This window comes from Eubalaena glacialis, chromosome 3 (genome assembly GCF_028564815.1).
Source record: "Eubalaena glacialis isolate mEubGla1 chromosome 3, mEubGla1.1.hap2.+ XY, whole genome shotgun sequence".
In the NCBI taxonomy this organism is placed as follows: Eukaryota; Metazoa; Chordata; class Mammalia; order Artiodactyla; family Balaenidae; genus Eubalaena; species Eubalaena glacialis.
Genome location: NC_083718.1, coordinates 108560176 through 108579762, shown reverse-complemented (window position 1 = coordinate 108579762; position 19587 = coordinate 108560176). Strand labels below are relative to the sequence as shown.

Genomic DNA, 19587 nt, shown 5'->3' with positions numbered 1-19587 from the left:
TGTTAACAAACTAAAGAATCCTTATGCCCTCATCTTACCCTCTCAACAGCAATAAAGACAGCTGACTTTAACACATCCTTCCTCTTTCCCTGGTCTCTGTGATACCAGAGACTCCTCAGCCCCTTGTCCAGCTCCACTGTCTCTAAGTGGTCTTAGCCCCATAATTCTCCAATATCTATCTCCACTAGGACTGCTTCACTGATCTTCAGATGCTTATTTCCAGCTGCCTATTTGATATCTTCACTTTGATATCAAATAGGGATTTCAGACTTAATGCCATTAGATACAACACCTGTATCTCCCTCACACCGGTTACTTCTTTTTGCTCTTCAAACTAAGTTCTATCCTACCTCTTTGATTTGCTTTTTTTTTTAACTCAAAAGCCATGGCAGACTTCTGATCTTTCAGGTTTGAGTTCAAAAGTCACCTCCATAAGGAAGCCTGCTCTGACTGCTACATGTAAAGAAGGCTCTACTAGTCATTCTGCATCATTTTATTCTGGTTTATTTTTACCAAAACTCGTCATACTGTCTAAAACTACCACACATTTTAAAGTTTTTTTACTGTCTGTTATTCGTCTACTGTAATGCAATTTTATTGAGAGCAGAAATCTTTTTGGTCTTGTTTGCAGATGTGTTTCTGAAATCTAGACCAGTGCCTAGCACATAGTAAGAAATTTATAAATATTTTTAAATGGACAAAACAAAAAAAGTAAATTTCTGTGTTTTTAAAATATCAAAACAACATATTCAGAGATACAAAGTCCATTGGAGTCAAAACAATAATTAGTAGCCATTATTAATATTTTAACAGCTGACATTAATTACACAGTTGCTATGCGTTAGAACTATTAAAAATATGTAGTACTGAATATGCACTATTTCCTTCAACCATACAACAATCTTATGATATAGGTACTATTACTGCCCCGATTTTTCAGGCAAGGAAACAAACAGAAAGTTAAAGTTATTTGCTAAGGTCAAAAACTAGTAAGTGGCAGAGCTAGGATACAAACACTAGTGCTTTCATTCCACAACCTACACTCTTAATCACTAATCCATGCTACCCTTTCATTACAATTAAAATAAATAATAATGATCCATTACATATTACCAATAAATATTTTAATAGCTTAAGTCTACTGATCTATTGCCGTTTCTGAATTTATCTAAGGGTAGTTTTAGTGGATGGTATGTTTCCAAAATAGCATTAGTTTTGTTCTGATTTTGTAATTCATTAGCACTTAATTTTCTTAAAATCGGTGATATTTCTACTGTTCTTATTTGTATTTATTTTCTCTTATTTTATTATTACATTAAAATTCTGTTAACATAATTTGTTTAAAAGAAAATGCAAACTATTTTAAAATGTGGAAAAATGTTCAAACTTACAATATTCAAATAAATGCAAATTGAACTAATCAGACAGGAGTTTTCATCAAATTGTTTATTTAAAAATTAAAAATCAATATTAACCTTCAAAGGGTATCATTTCATACACATTCATACACTGATAGCAGCCATATGAATTTGTACAACTCAAAAATATTTCAAATCCTTAAAACAGTTATACCTGCAGTGGATAATTTCTCTTCTAGAATCCTTTCATGATAATATGATCTTAACATGTATAAAAATATTTTAAAGTTTTGTTTATTACTGTCTAGTTTTGGCGTGAAGGGGTGATGGGCAGTAATATTCATGAACATATGAGAATTTTCTTCTACAAATGTTTTTATCTCTTTCAAAAAATATAGAGGCTTAAGCATACCAATGTTCAGAGTTCAGGTTGCAAGTAAATTTTAGCCTTAAAATGAAGCATGAATCAAAGTTATTTTGGGTCTTCCCTAGCGGTCCAGTGGTTAAGACTCCATGCTTCCAATGCAGGGGGTACAAGTTGGATCTCTGGTCGGGGAATTAAGATCTCACATGCCACGAGGCACAGCCAAAAGATTTAAAAAATTGAAAAATAAAAATAAAGAAAAGAAAATCTTTTTTAAAAAGTTATTTTGGTTAACACATTTAACACACACAAAAAAATTTTGCTTTATTAAATTTGTCATGTGAGAAAACTGTGTTGAGGCAAAAGTAGTTACACTAACTGCCCCTTTCCTCTTCCTAAGTACTATGAGGAAAAGGAAAAGGAAAAAATTGCAAACATACATGTGTTTGTGCGTACACACACACACACTATTCATTCTTCTGATGTAAAGACCTAAGGTGAAACAATCCTTTGAGAATCTGGCCTGACAGAGTGATTTTGAAGGTGGGGCTACAATGTAAGTTTCCATCCTTGGTCACATGTTGGGACATCTGCAGTTGGTGTTACATTTATTCATTTGCAATCACATCCTGAGATTTATTCATTCAAGATAACAACTTGAGACCCAACCTTACTCATCCTGTTCTCCCAGGGCAGAAAAAATAAGGAACCATCATCAGGCAGTAAAGCCACAATCTAGAAATAAGCATCAGATCAGGACTGAGTGCAAATCAAGTCATATCCACATCAAAGGAAAGGACATCCAGATGCCTGAGTGTTCCACAGCCTTGTGTCAGTGGTTGGAGGATGAGGCAAATGGGTGATTGGTTCCAATTCCATTTTGTCCTTTCTGTCTTTGTACCCAATAATGAGACACTTTTCCATTTAAAAAATACTTTTTAAAGATGCTTAATTCAGTTGAATCACTGTAGGTTAGAAGGGCAGAACTGAAATGCACTATAAATCATTAAAGCCACCCTCTCAAGTATATTTACAACATTTTAAGAATTTTGTTGAAGCATTATTTTTTTTTTAATGTATTTTATTTTTATTTATTTATGGCTGTGTTGGGTCTTTGTTTCTGTGTGAGGGCTTTCTCCAGTTGTGGCAAGCGGGGACCACTCTTCATCGCGGCGCGTGGGCCTCTCACCATCGCGGCCTCTCTTGTTGCAGAGCACAGGCTCCAGACGCGCAGGCTCAGTAATTGTGGCTCATGGGCCCAGTTGCTCCACGGCACGTGGGATACTCCCAGACCAGGGCTCAAACCCGTGTCCCCTGCATTGGCAGGCAGATTCTCAACCACTGCGCCACCAGGGAAGCCCTGAAGCATTATTTTTAATAACCACCCTAAAAACAAATGTCTGATAATAAATGTTTTCAATAAACTTTGGTATCTCCACTCCCAGAGAATCATGCTGCCTTTTAAAAAGTTAGTTAAGAATGTAGGGAAATACTTCTGACAGGATAAAAAAAAGCAAATATAAAATTATATATGATTCCTTCTCTTTTTTGTGTGTGTATGTATTATAGATTTTTGGTCTGTGGTTAATATGAGGTTTATATATAGCAATATATATATATATATATATATACACACATATATATATACATATATATGTATATATATATACACACATATGATTGTTTTAAGTTGCTGATCTCTTAATTTCAAATGCATTTTAACGACCCTGCATTTTTACTCCCCACCCCCTCACTACTACTGTTTTTGACATCATGTTTTACATCTTTTTGTTTTGTGTATCCTATTGCAGATATAGATGATTTTACTACTTTTGTCTTTTAACCTTCTTACTAGCTTTGTATGTGGTGGACTTGCCTTCCCCAATGAGCTTTTTCCTTTCATAATTTTCATGTTTCTAACTTTGGCCTTTTCTTATTCCCTTAGAGAACTCTCTTTAACGTTTCTTGTAAAGCTGGTTTGGTGGTGCTGAACTCTTTTTCCTTTGCTTGTCTGTAAAAACTTTTGATTTCTCCATCAAATCTGAATGAAAGCCTTGCTGGGTAGAGTATTCTTGGTTGTAGGTTTTCCCCTTCATCACTTTAAATATATTATGCCTGCAGTGTTTCTGCAGAAAAGTTAGTTGATAGCCTATGGGAGTTCCCTTCTACATAACTCGTTGCTTTTCCCTCATTGCTTTTAATATTCTCTATCTTTAATTTTTGCCATTGTAATTACAGTGTGTCTTCATGTGGTCCTCTTTGGGTTGATCCTATTTGGGACTCTCTGTGTTTCCTGGACCTGGATGTCTGTTTACTTTCCCAGGCTAGGGAAGTTTTCACCTATGATACCTTCAAACATGTTCTCTTCCCTTTCTCTCTCTCTTCTTCCGGGACCACTGTAATGGGAATATCAGTGAGCTTGATGTTGTCCTAGAGGTCTCTTAAACTGTCCTCATTTCTTTTCATTCTTTTTTCTTTTTTCTGTTCAGCTTCAGTGATTTCCACTACTCTGTCTTCCAGCTCACTGATTTGTTCCTCCATATCATTTCATTTACTGTTGATTCCTTCTAGTGTATTTTTCATTTCAATTATTGTATTCTTCACCTCTATTTTGTTCTTTATATTTTCTAACTCTTTGTTATAAACCTTTGACTTCTCACTTTGTTCATCCATTCTTCTCTCAAGTTCTTTGATCATCTTCACAATCATTACTTTGAACTCTTTATCTGGAAGACTGTCTATCTCTTCACTTAGTTTTTCTTCTGGGGTTTTACGTTGCTCCTTTGTTTGGAACATGTTCCTCTGTCACCTCATTTTGCCTAAGTTGCTGTATTTATTTCTATGTATCTGGTAGCTTGGTTATGTTTCCTGACTTGGGAAAAGTGGCCTTCTGTAGAAGATGCCTTATGCATCCCAGCAGTATACTCCCCTCTGATCACCAGAGCTATATGCATTAGTGGTGCCTCTATGAAGGCTGCATGGGTACTTCTGTTGTGGCAGGCTGACTACTGTGGATGGCCTGGTAGGCGTGGCCGGCCCTTCGTCCAGTTGGTTGCCAGGCCTTGCCTTGTGCAGAGGCTGCTGGCTACTGGTTGGCAGCACTGGGTCACAAGACAGCTGGCTGTGGAACCCCAGGGGGTCCTGGGACTAGTACTGGCTCAGTGGTAGGCAGAGCTGGGCTCTGGAGTGGGTGGATGCAGAGCTAAGGTTCCTGGATCTAGTGTCAGTCTGCTAGTTTGTGGTGCCGGTTCCTGACATGGCAGGCTGTGGGTTACTGGGTGTCCCAAACCTGGTGCTGGTGTGCTGGTGAGTGAAGCTGGAAATCAGGGCAGCTGGCTGAGGAGTCCAAGATATCTCAGAACTGACACTGGCCTGCTGGTGGGTGGGGCCAGGGTTGGCGGAGCCTGAGGCTTGTGCTGGACACTGGTAGGTGGGTCCAGGGCCCATGGGGTCCCAGGGCTAGTGCCAGCTCACTGTTGGGCAGAGCCAAGTGCCAGGGTCTCTGACTGCAGGGCCCCAGGGTGTCCCCAGACTTGTGTTAACCCACTGGTGAGTGGCCAGCCCTGGGGTGGCTGGCTGAGGGGCCCAAGGTTTCTTGGAGCTGGTGTTAGCCTGCTGGTAGGAGGGATCAGGGCCCACTGGGTCCCAGTGCTGGTGATGGCCTGCTGGTAAGTGAGCTGGGTCCTGCCACGGCAGGCTGCCAGGTGCAACTGACCTGGGACTGGTGTCCACGTACTGGTGGGTGGGGTGGGACCCAGGGGGTTCTGGAACTAGTACCTGTCCACTGGAGGAAAGAGCTGGGTCCTTGAGTCTCTGGTTGAAGGGCACTGGGGTGTCCCAGTTCTAGTGCCTGCTCCCTGGTATGTGGCATCAAGCCTTAGGCCCTCTGATGGACAGGGCCATGCCCAGGGGAGGCTGTGGGTTCAGGGGGTCTTAAGGCAGCCTGCTTGCTGGTGGGTGGGGCCGTGCATGCACGTGTGTGTGTGCGTGTGTGCATGCGTGTGCGTGTATAATGGAATATTACTCAGCCAAAACAGAGAATGAAATTTTGCCAATTTTTCCATTTGCAACGACATGGATGGACCTTGAGGGTATCATGCTTAGTGAAATAAGTCAGACAGAGAAAGACAAGTACTGTATGTTATCATTTACATGTGGAATCAAAAAATAAAATAAAACACAGCAAATGAATGAAAATAACAAAAAAAGAAACATACTCACTGATACAGAGAACTAGTGGTTACCAGTAGGGAGAAGGAATCAGAAAGGGGCAAGATAAGGGTAGGGGATTAAGAGATACAAAATAATATGTGTAAAATAAATAAGCTACAAGGTTATATTGTACAGCACAGGGAATATAGCCAATATTTTATAATAACTTTAAATGGAGTATAATCTATAAAAATTTTGAATCACTATGTTATACACCTGAAACTAATACAATATTGTAAATCAACTATACCTAAATGAATATTATACGTGATTAAATTATTTAGGGAAAAAAACCTCATGTATAGGAAAATACTAAATTACTATCAGCATGACTGTTTCATGTGGTGTGACTGTATGTTTGGGATCTTCTTTTCACTTTTTTTTGCATCTTTTAAATCTTCTGTAATGATCATGAAAAATAATTAAAATTAAGTTAGAGAAATTTTTAAAAATTAATGAAAATTAACCCCCAGAAAAAGAGTACTTTGCTGTGAATGTTGTTATGCTTTAATCCTAGGGATCTGTGAAGAGAACTGAATGACTTTTTCTTCTTTGAATTACCAAGGATTTCAAACTATTCACCAGCACTCCCCAAAATCTGTCATGGAAGAACATTTGAAAGAAGATTCCCAAAGCTTTGAGGACACTGTGGTGCAAAGAGTCAGAGAAAGGTAACTTGAATTTCTGTGGGGCTGGGGATCCACTATCTGTACTCTAGTTTCCACTGACAGTTATCAATCAAAAAGCACACTGGAGAAACTGATTCCTTTCTGGAATCTCTGGTCTTAATTCCTAGTTAAATACAGCATCACTCTACAGACACACAAAAATATGAATGTATTAATTCCAGATCACCCTCACAGAACTCCAGCCATATAAAGAAGGATCGGACTTTTTCTGTGTGCTCAGGAGAGATTTAGACTTAACTCATTCATTTGATTAAAAAAGAAAAGGAAGCAGGCAAGCATGAAGAAAGTTTAAAAATCAGGTGAAAAAGTATATCAAATCCATATAGCTGGTATAAATGGTGCACTTAATCCTACCTAGCATGTAAAATACAGTAGCTCTACACCACTACCTTGCATTTCCTTAATATGATCACCCAGCAGGTCACGTTTCCAAACGATTTCACCATTGCCATATTGTATCACAAACCATCTGTAAAAGACTCATCAAGAGCAAACTCATTGAGGAATCAGCAAACTCTTCACAGTGGTTGAATGATTTCCACAACGTCAGACAGCAAGGGATCTCACTTATGGAGCAAAAATATCCCCAGGCTTGGCCCCTATCCCAGGATACTTATCTTAATTAACATATAGTAAATACACGTTATCTTCTATTGTTTTGCTTAAGATTTCCTCGTGGCCTTTAATTAAACATACTAACATTTCTAAAGTTTTAACATGCTACTATGGTCAATTTTTAATATCATTCAAAGGATTTCACAAAGACTAAACAAACAGATCTACTTGGATGAGTCAATCTTCAGTAGGTAAAACAAGTTGAAAACTGGAGGATGAAGTTTCGGGAGAGAGGTTAAAGTGGGGAAGGGCATGGGGAGGATCAGCAGAGAGTGGTAGGTAATAAAATATTGCGGGAGGGAGAAGTGCAGTCAGGCTCCATCCTTGAGCACCATCTGTATAAATCAGGCCTGGAGTTGACATGTAATTTTGTGTGGGTCCCCTGAGAAGTGGCCCTCAGGGCTTCATTATTGATGAAGAGATTTTTCTTCAAAGTGGCCTAGCCAGGAGTGCCTCAAGGGGACATTCATAAGCACTCATAATATCAATTTCCAAGCACCTGGGAGGTAGGGACACGGATTGTCTCTTTAATTATTATGATAGAGGTAGCAGATAGTGAGAATGCTATTACACAACCAAGCTGAAATCCTCAAAGAAATTAAATTACCATAACCTAGTATAAAAAGTTTATTATCTGAGTCATCCTTTAGAAAGGGCACACTTTACCTTTTCCTGGTGCAAAATAGGTTGATCTCCAATTCCCTCCTTCCTAGGAATTAAAAAAGTTATAAATACAAATATAGTGTGTGCAGGGATGCTTAGAAGTCCAGAAAGAAACTTTCTTTGAAGCTAATATGCTCACTTAGAGAAACTATAAGTTTAGTCCAGTTTACACAAAGAGATATGGAGTTGGACACTTTTTCTTAAAATAATTGTATAGGGATTTCTTTTCAGAAAAGGATAACACCAATCCCTTCTACATATCATTGAGAATGCCAAGAAATCATTTTCACCAATGCTTGGGCCTGATCTAGTCACAAAAACACTCAGAAAAACACCAGAAAATCAATCCATATGTACACTGCAGTAAAACAGCAAGGGTTAGGGGATAGGAGAACAGTCAATGCTGAATCTGAGTCTTATTCCCCAGAGAATTAGATGTGGATAATTCTATATAGACAAAGCCTGTGCCCCATACTTCCTTTGAATCTCCTGCAGCTTACACTAGAGGGTTGGTAATACAGTGGGTATTAAAAATATTTTTTAAATAGAAATAAAACTCAAAATGAAGAGGGTCTCTTTAATTTGACCTGAATTTTAAAAACTCCCCCATCTCATTGGTAATACTGACCAAAAGAATTCAGGAATTTTCTCATAAGTCATGTCTGCAACATTTTTTAATCTGTAATAAGCCTCACTCATAATTCTTTTAACTTCATTAACTCTCCCTTTCTTCACATATTTTAACAGCTTTTGATACCACTAGTTAATTCTTGGAGTTGAACAACATTCTAGCCAAATGACATTTACATAACACAGATGATATATGCAATAATAATATTTACAATAACTACTACCATTCAAAAAGCACATATTTTAAGTGACAGATGCTGTCTAAGGCATTATATGTACATGACTCCAATTAATCCTTATTTATTAAATAAAATTAAATTAAAGTTAATAAATTAAATCCTTAATTTATTGCATGAAATAAATTAAGATTAAAACCAACTGACAGAGGAAGAAATGATAGTCCAGGAAACAACTTGACCACAATCACACAAATAAAAAAATAATAGTGCCAGGATTTGAACCCAGGACTGTTTTAACGCAATTTTTGTTTGTTTGTTTTGGTTTATTTTTCAAACTAACCATGAAATGAAGCTTGATTCTGTGAAATACAAAATAAAAATTTTTATACAAAAATAATGAGTTCCTAACATCAATATACAGATAAGTGTGGTGAAGAGTCTGAAAGAAGTTATATGTTGAGTTAAATACAGATGTTTCATATCTACTAGTATAACATTTTAATTAAAAGCAATGGAAGCAGTAATAATTATAAACCACAGGAAAGACATAATCCTATTAAGAGTTATCAGTAGTATAATTGGCTCCAGGGTATCTGTGAACACCCACATTATTGATGTTTGAGGCCAAAAAATACCTTCTGTCTTAACATGGAGGTTTAAGAGCAAATGAAGTCCAGAAGGCAAACATGTCACATCTGAAAATCAAAATCCTGATTACAGATAAATTTATAACCTTAGAATGCCTTATTAAATATTTTTTAATTAAGGCAGGATATAAATGACCAGAACTTTCCTTACAGTTTTAAGGACTGAAGATTTCTTCCTCCTATTTATCATTGTGTCCATTTAGCTAAGAGGCAGAAAAGCAAATTGGCCAATTCTACTTTTCAATCTCTTTAGCCACATTGAAGCCTAGACTATATCAAATCTCTTACAGTTCCTTTGTCACATTATTTCATGACAATTTTTTTTTAGTCTCATTGTCTTCAATTTTAGTGTTTCTAATTTTGTGACTTAACTTTATGCTAATTACTAGAATTCTCCCACAGTGACCACACATGTTTACCTTATTGTAAGGTCTATTTTTCAGCTCTTGTGTTGTTGCTTGTTTATATACAGAGTTTGGTAAAATGCTGTATTCCAATAGTTTAGGAAAGATATGATTGCTTAATGATCATCCAATTATCTCAGCATTCTGACTAGAGATCTTCTTGGTATTCTTACTAATTCCTTACTGTAAACGTAGAGCTTTCCAAAACTGGGTTTTCCTTCTAGAATGTAAGAAAGGAGACTACTGAATTTTAGCACATTTTAACAATTAGGCAATCAGTCAACACTATCTGCTATGATTAAGATTAAGCAGATCCAATCTAAAAATCTCCCTAGTGATAGATTCATCATTAGTCATTAATCTCACAGTTTTTAATTAAACCACTGAAACTAGCCATCTACCTCATGTGTAGGAGGTAAAATTTTTTTTTAAACTGTAATGAAATACATATATAACCATTCTTAACTATAGGAATGTGTAGTACCTTAAAACTGCAAGGAGCTATCATTGGAATAACTCTCCAAATTTGGAGTAACTTTCCAAATCACATAATCAGACACATTTCTACTGCCCAGCTAAATTCCTTAGAAAGGAGAAATACTTTAAAATAAAATTAAGTATTGTCCACGGGACAGCTTAAAATAAGGAGAACAAGCACATTTTTAACAACTCAAACTCACAAAACAAATTTTAAAAAAAAATTTTTTTTAATGCTTTAAAAGCCTTGGCAAGTCAAGATAGCATTCCCAGAGATCTGTGGTGCCCAATCAATAAAAGGAAGGAGACAAAAACGGATGCAGTAAAAAACATTTAAGTTTAAATAAATAAATAAATAACCCATAACTTCTGCAAAGTTGAATCCTTATTCTCTCCTTTGGATCTATGAACCACCTCCCTCCCCAGGGGCAAAAGCAGTTATGATAAAGGGCATTCTGAAATATCTTTTGCCATCTCTACCAATTCAGAAGCCTTTTTTCAAAATTCTCCTGAAAATTTACTTTCTCCAAGTTGTTTCCATTATACTGCCATTTCCCAAAGCCATCATTTTATTATCTTATTTTCTCAATTAATAAACACAGAAAATTCTAGATTATCTTCTCAAATGAATAGAAGTCACAGTATCGGTAATTCAGAAACCATTTCTATATAACTCTAAAAGCATTATGATTTTGTGGACATTGGAGTGAAATCCTTTTTTTATTCAAGATAAATTTGAAATGAGTTTATAACCCCTTATGAGTCATTAACTGATAATTCTAAGAATAGACCTTGACTTGGGATTGTGGAAACAGTAAAGGGGTAGACAGCAATTTAGTTCAGCTATAAATACTTACCAAAATTACTAATATCCAAAGAATTAATTAAAAGCTCACTGTACCTGCATACATTTTCATTCTGCTATGCTTTTACAGTAAATTCTCAATTACCCATGTCAGTGAAGGGGAACAAGACATTGAACAAAAGTGAACTCTTCCAAAATCATTCTTACTTGCTTTTAAAAGTGCAGATATTGACAACAGACCAGTTGTCAGTTCAAACTAAATGAATTATTGTGAAGGTATTGCTGAGGTCAGGGAAAGTGATCAATGTCTGATATTCACCTTTCTTGAAACCTTCCCAGGAGAATTTGTATTCAAAAGTCATTCTTGACAAAATTTAGCTATATCCAAAAAGTAAGCCCACAAAGCAAAATAACTTTTAAAAGTATATAGCTACCATTAATGAACTTTAAAATAGTAGTTATTTCACAGGCAGTGATTTTCCTAAGATAGTTGTTCTATATTTTTATTTTTTAACATGTTTTGTCCTTTTCCTAACAAGATGTGAAGTTGTGACATTTATTTATTAATTTTACATCTTGTCTATGTTTATATCTTGTCTATTTTATATCTTGTTTATTATCTTGTCTATGATTATTTTCCTTACTTAGCAGATTGTGCAGATGTGACACAGAGAAGCTACGTAACCTAAACAAAGTCACCTGTCTAAAAAGGGGTAGAAATAGACCTCAACCACAGGCAGTTTGCTCCAGATCCCAGGCCCTGAACCACATTAATAGGTCTGGAAAAATGTCTGACTTCTCATACATCTGCTACCATTACTACAATAATTTTTTAGTATATGAGCTAGATTCTATTGCCTAGTATCTATTACCTACTAATGCATCCTTGCTATGCCTATCTTCCAGCCCAGGAATATTTCAGTTTTGGAGTCTGGTGACCTTCTGACTGTTTTTTATGCTCCCAACCCTTCAAACCCTGATGCGCTATTGGATTGAGGCTAGAAATATGGAGTGAGCACACAAAACAACTTTGTAAACCTCAATAACTTTTGTCCCCAGAAACAAAAATATTTCTTGGCTGCTTCACTGAAACCTCAGGTTCTATAGGTAGCTTAAGGAGAAAATTAAGTCACTATTATAGTGGGTTGTCACCATCACCTTCTGTTCTTTTCACATTTATCAACTGAACCCTTACTGTTTTATACAGATAATTTTTTTTAAAGATTACATGCTTCTCCACATATTTGAGACAAGGCAATGGTCGGTCACAAGCAGATCAATCTCTAGACAATGATTTTAAAGAATTCATTCAAAAAAGGCAAATCCAATGTATACATTCAAATTTGATAGAAAATTGAACCTTCATAATTCATTCTGACTCTTTCAAAAAAAAAAAAAATGAGCTTTGGTGAGTCAATAGGATCACCTGAGACATCTATGCTTGGATGTGTTCCTCTAGATTTAATGTATTTTTCCTCACTGCATTATATTTTAATGATTAATTTCACGCCCTTTCATGGTACTCTAGCTCCTGAATCGTGGGTATTACTTTGAGGGAAAAGAAATTTCCCATGCATGATGAAAGATGTTACTGATTAAAGTGTGGTGCATATATGAACTACATAAAAGGTGAAAAATCTTGAATGCCACTGTTCTATATCACAAGTAATATCGGGCCAACTAAGTTTAGATTAAGGGGAGTAAATGTGAGGGTTTGACCTTCTTAAATGGTCTTAGTTGAAACAATTCATGAAATTAAGCTGGTCGTTAATGTTTCACTGGCATCTTTTTCCTTAGTGTAATATGGTTATGAACTGATTTCATGGACAACTGCAAAAGAGATACAGATAAATTCAAAAGCCAAAAGCCATCTGCCCTCTGACATTCTTATCTCTGAAATCAGTACATCACTACTGCCTAACACTGTCAGAAACTTACTATTTGACTTAGCTTCAAAAGGAGGGGGGGGGGGCAGAGGGGGCATTTGGTGAAGTCAAAGTAACAAGGACCAAAAAGGACAATGACGTAAATCAAGTATCTTTTACCCTGTGCATGAATAAATATTGGGTTAAATATATCATATTGATCAATACGAAAAAGTAAACTATCCACAAGAGAAACCACAAGTAAATTAAGTAGACATGTCCACATAATATACTTTGGCTCTTATTACTAGAGTGGATTTTTCAAACCAATGTATGGAATCTGGAGAAAACACTACTACCATCCCCCAAACAGAAAACAAAGTTCCTTCAATCACTGACAGAGATAACACAGTGGCAACACAATGGCAAAAAGCAGCTCTTCTGCAAACAGGTGGTTTTAAAATTTTACTTAAGCCACTTAAAGGACTGAGGAAAGGAAAATTTTTTCATTCTAGGGAAAACACAGGCGTGCACATACACACGTTTTACCAGCGTAGGAGACTCAAATTTTAAAAAGCCCCAAACAAAACACAACAAAAAACTACAAAGCAGTTTATTTTAGCTCAAACGTGCTGACATTGGGTTAGTACGTCTAAAATCACTGTTATTATATCTGTCTCATCGCATACATAAAGGTCTTAGGGAGAAGTCAAAGGAAATGGTCATGTATTTCAGGGAGGACTTTATTCACAGGAAGAAAGATGACATTTTTACAGAAACAGAGTGCAAGAGAGAATCAAAAACTGCTGACGAGATGATAATACAGTTTATTTTGTATTTCTGAAGGCACTGTATTTTTCATGCTTTCAATACCTTATCCCATTCTTCCCTATGTTATTTTCATAAGCAATACTAAGGCTAGCAGGGGCTGCTCTAGCTGACACACAAATCTTTATTTCTATACTTTGCAAATATGCAGAATTCCGCGACTGGAGGTGGGGCAGCAGACTGGAGGTGTCCGGAAACGCGAAACGCTTACAGGGGCAAAGGGGAAGGTGCGGGATAGACTGCGTGAGAAATGAGCGCTCCTTTGAGAAAATCCATCTCTCTCGAACACTCGTGGTTCTTCAGTCACTGCCACTCAGGGACTTCTTTAACCCCCACTCCGAAGTAAACAGCCAGGTCCCAAGCCAAAGAACACCCCTACCGTCGGGGGCCCCCCACTTCACTCCCTGCCAGCCCACACGAGTCTCTGGGTCCTCGCTCCTGCGCCTCCCCCGCAGACCTCCCGCGGAGGCAAAGTTTCCCGCCTCTCCCACTTTCCCCGGCCCTGCGACGGCCGCGGCGGCCTTCCGGGCACCCGCCAGCTGCGTCCCCCGCCCTCCCTAGGCGAGCCCGCGCGCAGTCGGTACCTCGATGTCCACCACGTCCTTGCTTAGCACAGCGGCCATGGCGTTGCCCACAGCCTGGAGTCTCCTGCAGACGAACCCTCCCCGCGTCCTCAGGCTCCAGCCGGAGACCAAAGCAACAGCTTTCCCGAGCGCCTGCGGATATGGCAAGCAGAAGGCAGGCGGCGCGGGGATGGGGCGGGCGCCGGGCGGTGACGCCCCCGGGGCGGGGCTGCGCGCTCGGCCCCGCGGTTCCCAGCTCGCAGAACCGTGGGCCGAGTGGCGGGAAAGAGCCCGCCCCCCCGTCTCCCGCCTCCGCCCCCCAGCCTAGCAGCTTGTTTTCATTCTACTCGCGGAAGGAAGGGAGGGAGAGAGCGCTCGCTCTGGGGACTGGCCTTCGCTCTGTAAACTGTTAAAGGCTGAGCTAGGTACGTAGGGGCCAGATGTGATTAAGGGTAAAAACAGTCGGCGCTCTAAGTAACTAATTACTCCTTTTCCCTCCTTCCGCAGGAGCCCTGCGAGGTGCAGAAACATTGTCTTATGGGCAGCTGCATCTTCAGAATTCCTCAGGGATAAGGTAGTAGTAAATGTTCCTCAGGCCATCCAACAAATAGGCGGGAGCAGGCAAGGGCAGTGGTCTTCTGAGAATTGACAATCCCTGGGGGCGGGGGCGAAGAGAAAGGGGGCCCGGGATGGAAGTTAGCAAAAATTTCTACAGACAGAAGCTGCAAGTAGCAAGTCCTGTAGGTGGTACAAAATCAAGGTTGTATTTTTGCAGGGCAGTCCGTTCTAATGTCTATTTTTAAAAATTATTCTAAAATGTGAAGCTCTTTTGACGAATTGTTCTTTATGTTTTGTTCTAGAGCTTGCTGGGGAGAGGGGAACGATTTCATTTAGAGACGGTCTCAATCCAGAAAATATTCTCCTCATCTTTGAGTGTATCTGTACTCCAGACGTCCCTCCTTTCTCCCTCCATCGTCCTCTCTTCTCCTGTAACTCGTCCTGCTTACTTCTGTTAAGGCTTTTATCACACTTCTTAGTCCTCTTGGCTAGATAGTGAGCACCTTGGATTCTAGTATTTCTTCTTTATCATTATTCTTTCAACAAATATTTATTAAACATTTTCATTCATTCAACAGATATTTAGTAAACATTTTCAATTACCAAACACTGTGTTAGGTGCTCTGCCCATAATCTTCAAGAAGACACATCAGTCTCATGGAAATTTTACTCAGCGTAAGGAAGTGAGCAAACTAATAGGAGTCTGAGATGCCTGCTTGGAAGATTAGAGGACTAGGACAGAATAACTGGGGTGTGAGTGTTCACTACCTTGAGTGGTTGGGAAGACTACTTTAAACAAACCATCAGATTACCGTCCAGAACCTGGATAGAGGCTGGATACATTTTTCTTAAATCTAATAGTATATTAAGAGAAAGTAGAAAGTTACATAGAAACCTTGGACTATTCTTGACTCCCCTTTTCTCCCACATTTAATGCATCCCAAGCTCTCAGGATTCAACCTCCTAAATACATCTTGGAACATTTCTTTATTTCTCCATCTTCACTGCATCCACCAAGATCCAAGCTGCTGGTATTGCAGCTTCTACTCTTACCCCTCTTCCCTCCAGATTGAGCTTTAAAAAGTATCGATTGGCTCATCACACACACACACACACACACACACACACACAGAGCATAAATCTTTCAGTGGTTCCCACTGTATTCAGAATAAAATACAGACTCCATGGTGACCTCTGAATAACCTGCTCTTCCCCTCTTCTCCAACCTCACCTAGGGCTACTCTTGCCATGAGTCATTATGTTCCGGCCACAAAGTAATCTTCCCATTCTCCAACCACTTTTCTCCCTTTACACATGTCCTCCATTCTACTTGTACTTTAGGTTTCAGAGGAACCTTCCCTGACCTATCCCCACCACCAACAAAATTAGACACACCCTGTCTCTGTTGTTCTCTTTCAGGGCACCCTATTTTTGTCTCCATAGCCCTGTCAGATTTTATTTGCATATTTATTTGAGTGTGATTTGTTTAATATCTGTCTTCTATTTAGAATGTAAGCACCAGGAAGAGAGGGTCCACATCTGGCTTGGTAGCCTACTGAATATTCAGTTTCTAGGCCAGGACTGAAACATGAGACCAGGAATACTAGGTGACTGAATGAACTCAGTAAATCCTGAAGTTAGTTTATGCAGTAAGCAATTCATTTTAGAAACTTTAGTTTTACTTTACAGTTTCACTTTACCATATATTCTTCTCAATGTTCCACTTATTCCTGGGAAGTAAAATCATAGTATCTATCAATGATTTTCTAGTTAAAATGTGTCAAACTAACTACTTTTCTTTTCAAGGAGTAATATTCCAAAGTCTGATTTCCTTCATCGTCCTACGACCATACCTTACGCACCACCAAAGTCATCTATATCCTCTTTCTTGGAGATATTTTTTATATATGCATACATATATCATACATACATATACACATATTTAGAAGGAGAGAAAAAGATATACACATGTGTGCATTTATCCACATATGATATGTATATACTATGATATATATAATTTTAATATGTATGATTCCTTCTCCAGTTTAACCAGAAAGTTTCAATAGTCAATTTCCTGACCACCAGAGATATGGATTTATGTGTTGTTTTAGGTTGCACACTAATACAAATCTTATCAGTTAGCAATCCATACTTTAGTTGTCCACGTTATCCTTAAGAGTTAGACACTATATCTCCATTTTGATTTTATGTGATTATTATTCTCCTAAACCACCATAGAGGATAAAAGCCCAAAATATGCCGTCTTCCCAAAGGTGAGAGCTTCTTCAGTGATACTCAATAATCAAATAGAAAATTTAAATGTTATTTTACCATCCTCTCAATCTCACCAAACAGATGTATCCTATTCTGAGATATTTAATTAAGGCATATAATCACATTGCTCACATGCCACACCTATACTCCATTATCAGTGATGGAATCTAGTAATATTTTAAATCCATTGAAATTCCACATTAAACACAGTTGTACCTGTAAATAATCCAAGCTGTTTAAAGCTTACTGCAAATGCATTCACACTACACTTTTTCAAAGTTGTAAATTATGATGGCACTTGTCAAGCTGTCCCTCCGTCTGGAAGCACAGTCAAATATCAGGTGTTCCACATTAATTTTTTGTAGGCTTTAGAGGGACAGCATATCTAATAGTGTAAAAATTTACCAAAATGCATCTCAGCCTAATAATTTACATTACACAAATGAATATTATTATTATTACCATAGTCAGAAGGAAGGCTTATGAGTCATCTTTCATTTCTGGAAAGTTATTCAGTACCACGATTTTGGAAACACAATAAAAATTTAGATTTCCATATGCTTTTATTTCCCCTCTTTAGTCTAGAATTAAGCAATTTTTAAAACATTCTTTGGAAGATGATTTTCTCCCAAAAAGTCAGAGCCTTTGATTTAGCATGAAACCTTTTTTCCCCCATCTGATTTTCTAAGGCCAGATTAACTCCTATCCAAACTGACCAAGAGGATAATGACTAAAAATCAGTTGGGCTCAAATATATCAAGTATTCCTGCTCAAAAAGGTAATAATGTGTATATTAGTCCTATTTTATGGAATAAACATGGTATAATTTATTCAGCTGCATATGCCATGTATCCTTTATAAGCCTGCATGTGCACATGCATACACACATGTGGGTGCTACATATATGCATATATATTATGTAATGCCATAAAAATCACAGATAACAAAGAGAAAATATAAATTCTGTCAGAAATTTATTCAATGATTACTTATTGAATGCTATTGTTTCAGGCCCTGAGATAAGCATTAGTGATACCTCAGTGTATAGTAAAGACAATATCCTTGTCATCACAAAAATTAAGCCACTAGTTCAAAAACTCATACTGTCACATAGTGATTTTGAGTAAGTGATTTAAATGAATGGGGTTATTATGAGAGTTAAATGACAAAATATGTGATAGTATTTTGTACATTGCAAAACACCATGCAGTGTTACACGTTAAATGTTTAAAGATATATTCTCCAATGCTCATATTCCAGAAATACACCATTGGGGTATGGTTGACTATGAATGATTTGGGGTAAAATGCAGTGTGAGTTAGAGGTTTATAGACTTAGCTGACTTAAACTAGGGAAAAAATATCCTCTAGAATGAATATTCCCTGAATTTCTGTCATTACCTCGAGGCCTTTTTCTCAGGCTTGTTGCTTGTCTCTCACAATCAAAACTTACCATAATCCCAGCAGCTGGCAGTTAATAGCTGTCTCTTGGTTTTCTTGCTGAGATTTTACTCTTTCATAGTTTCAAGTGTGTTTATATTTGGGATTGAGACAGAACCTTACTGAAATTATTCAGTTTCTTTTGGCAACTGCAGTGGATGTCTGATGTGCCTCACAGGTTCCCACCCTTCCCTGCAAGTTAAGACTAAGGTACTCATTCTCACAGCTGCTGGGCATGTTGGTGGAAGAGTGACTTTGCTGAGTCACTCTTCAGAAATTGCCCCTGGCTAAAGAGAGCTATTCACTTAAGGGTCATTCCTCTTCCTCAGGTAATGCACATCCAATAACTGATTGATGTGGGACCATAAAGGTTTGGCACTTGCCTAAATTCAAGATATCTTTGAGGGGCCATCCCAACTTCAGAGATCCCTGGAGGGATCATCTGAGACATTTGTTGGAATTGCCAAGAGTTCAACTTCTCCCTCTGTCCATCCTGCTTCATTCTCCACTCCCACAGGTCCTCATCCAGATAGCAATTCCTAATAAATAAACTTCCTGCATGCACATTTCTATCTTAGGTCCACTTCCCAGGAGACCTAAGCTGCATTATCACCACTGTATATTATTTCACTGATAAAATATATTGCATGTAAAATGTACTTAATTATCCACGTCTCTGGACATAAAAAAAAATTGACTCATATAATAAAGTCTCATCATTTATTTCAGTATTCTGAGATATTCCTATATTTGTTCATATATTTATTTATACCACAAATAACTATATGCCTAATACATACTAGGTATAGTGAATAACATTAGAGATACCATGGTAAGCAAAAAAGAAATGAAGTCTGCTTATGCAGCTTGCAGATGAGTTAGAGAGATAAACGTTTGTCAAGTAATCACACAAAAATATAATATTTACTATGAATAACAATATCAAGGAAAATATAGAGAACTGTTATATCAGAAGGACTGGGAAATCAGTGAAGGACACCTTGAGTAAATGACCTT

The 19587-nt window shown here is 37.8% G+C and overlaps 1 protein-coding gene and 1 long non-coding RNA gene across 2 annotated transcripts in view; one reads left to right on the top strand and one right to left on the bottom strand.

Annotated features, from left to right (window-relative positions):
- The window catches only part of DPYD (dihydropyrimidine dehydrogenase), an 813917-nt gene extending 799356 nt beyond the window's left edge, over positions 1–14561 (bottom strand). Inside the window, exon 1 of the mRNA XM_061183827.1 lies at positions 14321–14561. Within this exon, the coding sequence (XP_061039810.1) occupies positions 14321–14359 (39 nt within the window). The 5' untranslated portion in view covers positions 14360–14561. The remainder of the gene's footprint in view (positions 1–14320) is intronic.
- A 109-nt stretch (positions 14562–14670) lies between these two features.
- LOC133088382 (uncharacterized) lies at positions 14671–15310 on the top strand. The gene is made up of 3 exons (XR_009700515.1): positions 14671–14724; positions 14807–14873; positions 15160–15310. It is a non-coding gene; the product is annotated as an uncharacterized LOC133088382 (long non-coding RNA).
- The last annotated feature ends 4277 nt before the right edge of the window (positions 15311–19587 follow it).